General features: G+C 33.3%; 1 protein-coding gene across 1 annotated transcript; it reads left to right on the top strand.

The window, feature by feature from the left end:
• Positions 1-234: 234 nt before the first annotated feature.
• LOC141678356 (gibberellin 2-beta-dioxygenase-like) lies at positions 235-2,210 on the top strand. Its single transcript, XM_074484652.1, has 4 exons — positions 235-679; positions 773-1,100; positions 1,270-1,540; positions 1,994-2,210. Exons 1-3 carry the CDS (start codon positions 312-314, stop codon positions 1,513-1,515), a joined length of 942 nt encoding a protein of 313 aa, XP_074340753.1. The 5' UTR covers positions 235-311; the 3' UTR covers positions 1,516-1,540; positions 1,994-2,210.
• The last annotated feature ends 550 nt before the right edge of the window (positions 2,211-2,760 follow it).

Here is a 2,760-nt window from a genome sequence, read left to right as displayed (position 1 = left end):
AATATGAAATAGAGGCAGTAGCACATAGGTCACAAAATTTTCTGAAAACAAATTAAATTTATGAGATTGCAAGTTGATTAGAGGAAAAATGTCTAGTATCAGTTAGCGAGGTTAATTAGCATGAAAAGATGATCATCAATCCCAAAATAGAAGTTTTTTTCTCCTTAAAATATACACGAGAAGCCCTTGCTGCACGTAGTATAAATATGCAAACACAAGTATACACAACATCCACCACATCGCAGCAACCTTATAGTACTTCTCTCATTCTTTCTTACTGGATATTTTATCTCATTCTCCAAGTAAAAGTCATGGTAGTCTTATCACAGCCAGTTGAACATATTAACCTACCTACTACTAACAACTTCACACAGATTCCAGTGGTCGATCTTTGGAATCCGAATGCAGAAACTGAAATAGTCAAAGCCTGTCAAGAGTTTGGGTTCTTTAAAGTGATAAACCACGGAGTTCCAATAGAAATGGTAAACACTTTAGAATCTCAAGCTCTCAGTTTCTTCAATCTGTCTCAATGTCACAAAAACAAAGCTTCACCGTTTGGTTATGGCAACAAGAAAATCGGCCAGAGGGGAGATACTGGTTGGGTTGAATATCTTCTCTTCGGTACAAACACTGAACTCGATTCACAAAACTCCCTCGACATTTTCCCCCATGATTTCTGGTATATACACTTTCGGCCCTTTTCTATAAAATATACATCATCGGTAGTTTTTTATTTCTATTTTTTGACACATACATCGTTTGTTTTTAACAGGCTGATGGTACGAAAATATTTGTCAGCGATAAAAGAGTTGGCCTGTGAAGTACTAAAACGAATGGCTGATGGTTTGAACATTGAGCCAAGAACTGTATTAAGCAGGTTGGTGAGTGCTGAAAAAAGTGACTCTTATTTCAGGATAAACCACTACCCGGCCAGTGATAGGAAGGAGCTTGGGTTCGGAGAACACACCGACCCGCAAGTTATATCAGTTATAAGATCCAATAACATTTCAGGCTTGGAAATTGCTTTAAAAGATGGTACCTGGGTTCAGGTTCCACCTGATCCCAACTCTTTTTTCATCACTGTTGATGACTGCCTCCAGGTTCTTAATTAAAATTTATTTTTCTTTTATCTAGTTAAACACTCACACACCCTAGACATCCCATAAAGTGAGCGAGAGATAACACTACAGTAAGAGGTGTTAGTACTAGCTCCTATAATCGTGCTGTTTAAGTCTAGGCATTTTGATTTTAAAATATGATTTGTTGCAGGTACTGACTAATGGAAGGTTCAGAAGTGTGAAGCATCGGGTGATAACGGAGAGTTTGAAAGAAAGAATATCAATGATACACTTCGGAGGGCCACCATCAACTGAAAAGATAGCACCCTTAACTTCACTTATGGAACAAGGAGAAGAAAGCCTGTACAGAGAGTTCACATGGGATGATTATAAGAAGGCGGCCTTTAACACTAAGTTAGCTTGCAACAGGATCAGCTTCTTTGAGAAATGTCCTTAGTAAGATTCAAGTCAACTAAGGAAAGGTGCATGTTTTGTTGCTTTTTGAGAGTCTTCCCGTTTCTGGGTTTTTGAAATTTTGTACATGATGCAGCTGTCCCTTTGTTGTTAGAGTATGCTTGAGACTAAGAAATTAATATTCCTTGTCTTTGACCTTGTGTTTTATTTAATTTTGTTTCTGGGTTGGTCTCATGGAATCAATCGTGTCTGAAGAAGATATTTTTCTATTAGCTGATTATCAAGCATTATCCAGTAAAACACAAAACAGTACTCCCTCTTCTTTTTTAAACTGTTACTTAGACTTTTGTAAATATTTTTTAATATTTTGACAGCATATTTAAAATAATAATTTTATATAAAAATGTTAAACAACAGTTAAAATAAATGGTGAGACTAAATTTCTAAAAATTGACTGCACAGCCATTTGCATAAAACTAGGAGTCCGTTTGACAGACATCTCTTATGAAACTACCGTGCAGGTTTATGAAAAACAACATAAATAGGATGATTTATGCATGGCTAGGGCTGTGGGCAGTGAGGTAACAATTACAACAATTGCTGTGACTCAGAGTAGCAAGTAGAGACCTGTGGTTTGTGTTGCGTATTTTTCCTACCGTGTATTCAACTGCTGAATACAAAATTGGACTCATTTAATATTAGTGTACTTTTGTATTTGTATATATGTATCTGTTTCATGTTTTGTGTAGTGTTTCATGTAAATTTAGTAATAATTTTAATATACATAAATAGATAAATGTAAATATTGGATATTTGGGTAATTAATATATATAAAATTATAAAATATATATACATTTAAATCATTTATACTTACAACATTATAGAACTATGTATTTTTTTTAAAGTATTCATTGTAATTATACATATTTATATTTACATTTATATAATTTAGATATTAATATTCATAAAAAATATTAATATTTAATTAAAAATATATTAATTTCGTGCATCTCCTCTCGTATCGTGTATTTAAAGGGTAAATACAAAATCGACACAATATCTCAGTCATGTATCTCGTGTCGTATACTTTTTCATATAGTGTGCTCAAAATGAAAACACAAATACTAAATATTCATGTCGTGTTCGTGTCATGTTAAAAATTACCGAGTCTAGTCGCTAATTTTTTTTAAAAAAAAACATATTAAAGTTTGAACTAGCAAAATGTCAAAGATCTTATTGAACTTTGGCTAATTAAAATTAATGGAAATTTGACTCCACATTATGCATA

The sequence above is a fragment of the Apium graveolens genome, chromosome 8, assembly GCF_009905375.1.
Source record: "Apium graveolens cultivar Ventura chromosome 8, ASM990537v1, whole genome shotgun sequence".
NCBI lineage: Eukaryota > Viridiplantae > Streptophyta > Magnoliopsida > Apiales > Apiaceae > Apium > Apium graveolens.
This window is presented reverse-complemented; position numbering and strand designations above follow the sequence as displayed.

Coding starts and splice junctions, on each gene's coding strand:
- LOC141678356 (XM_074484652.1), top strand. CDS start 312: ATGGTAGTCTTATCACAGCCAGTTGAACATATTAACCTACCTACTACT. Junction 680..772: donor ATTTTCCCCCATGATTTCTG/GTATATACACTT, acceptor TGTTTTTAACAG/GCTGATGGTACGAAAATATT. Junction 1,101..1,269: donor CTGTTGATGACTGCCTCCAG/GTTCTTAATTAA, acceptor GATTTGTTGCAG/GTACTGACTAATGGAAGGTT.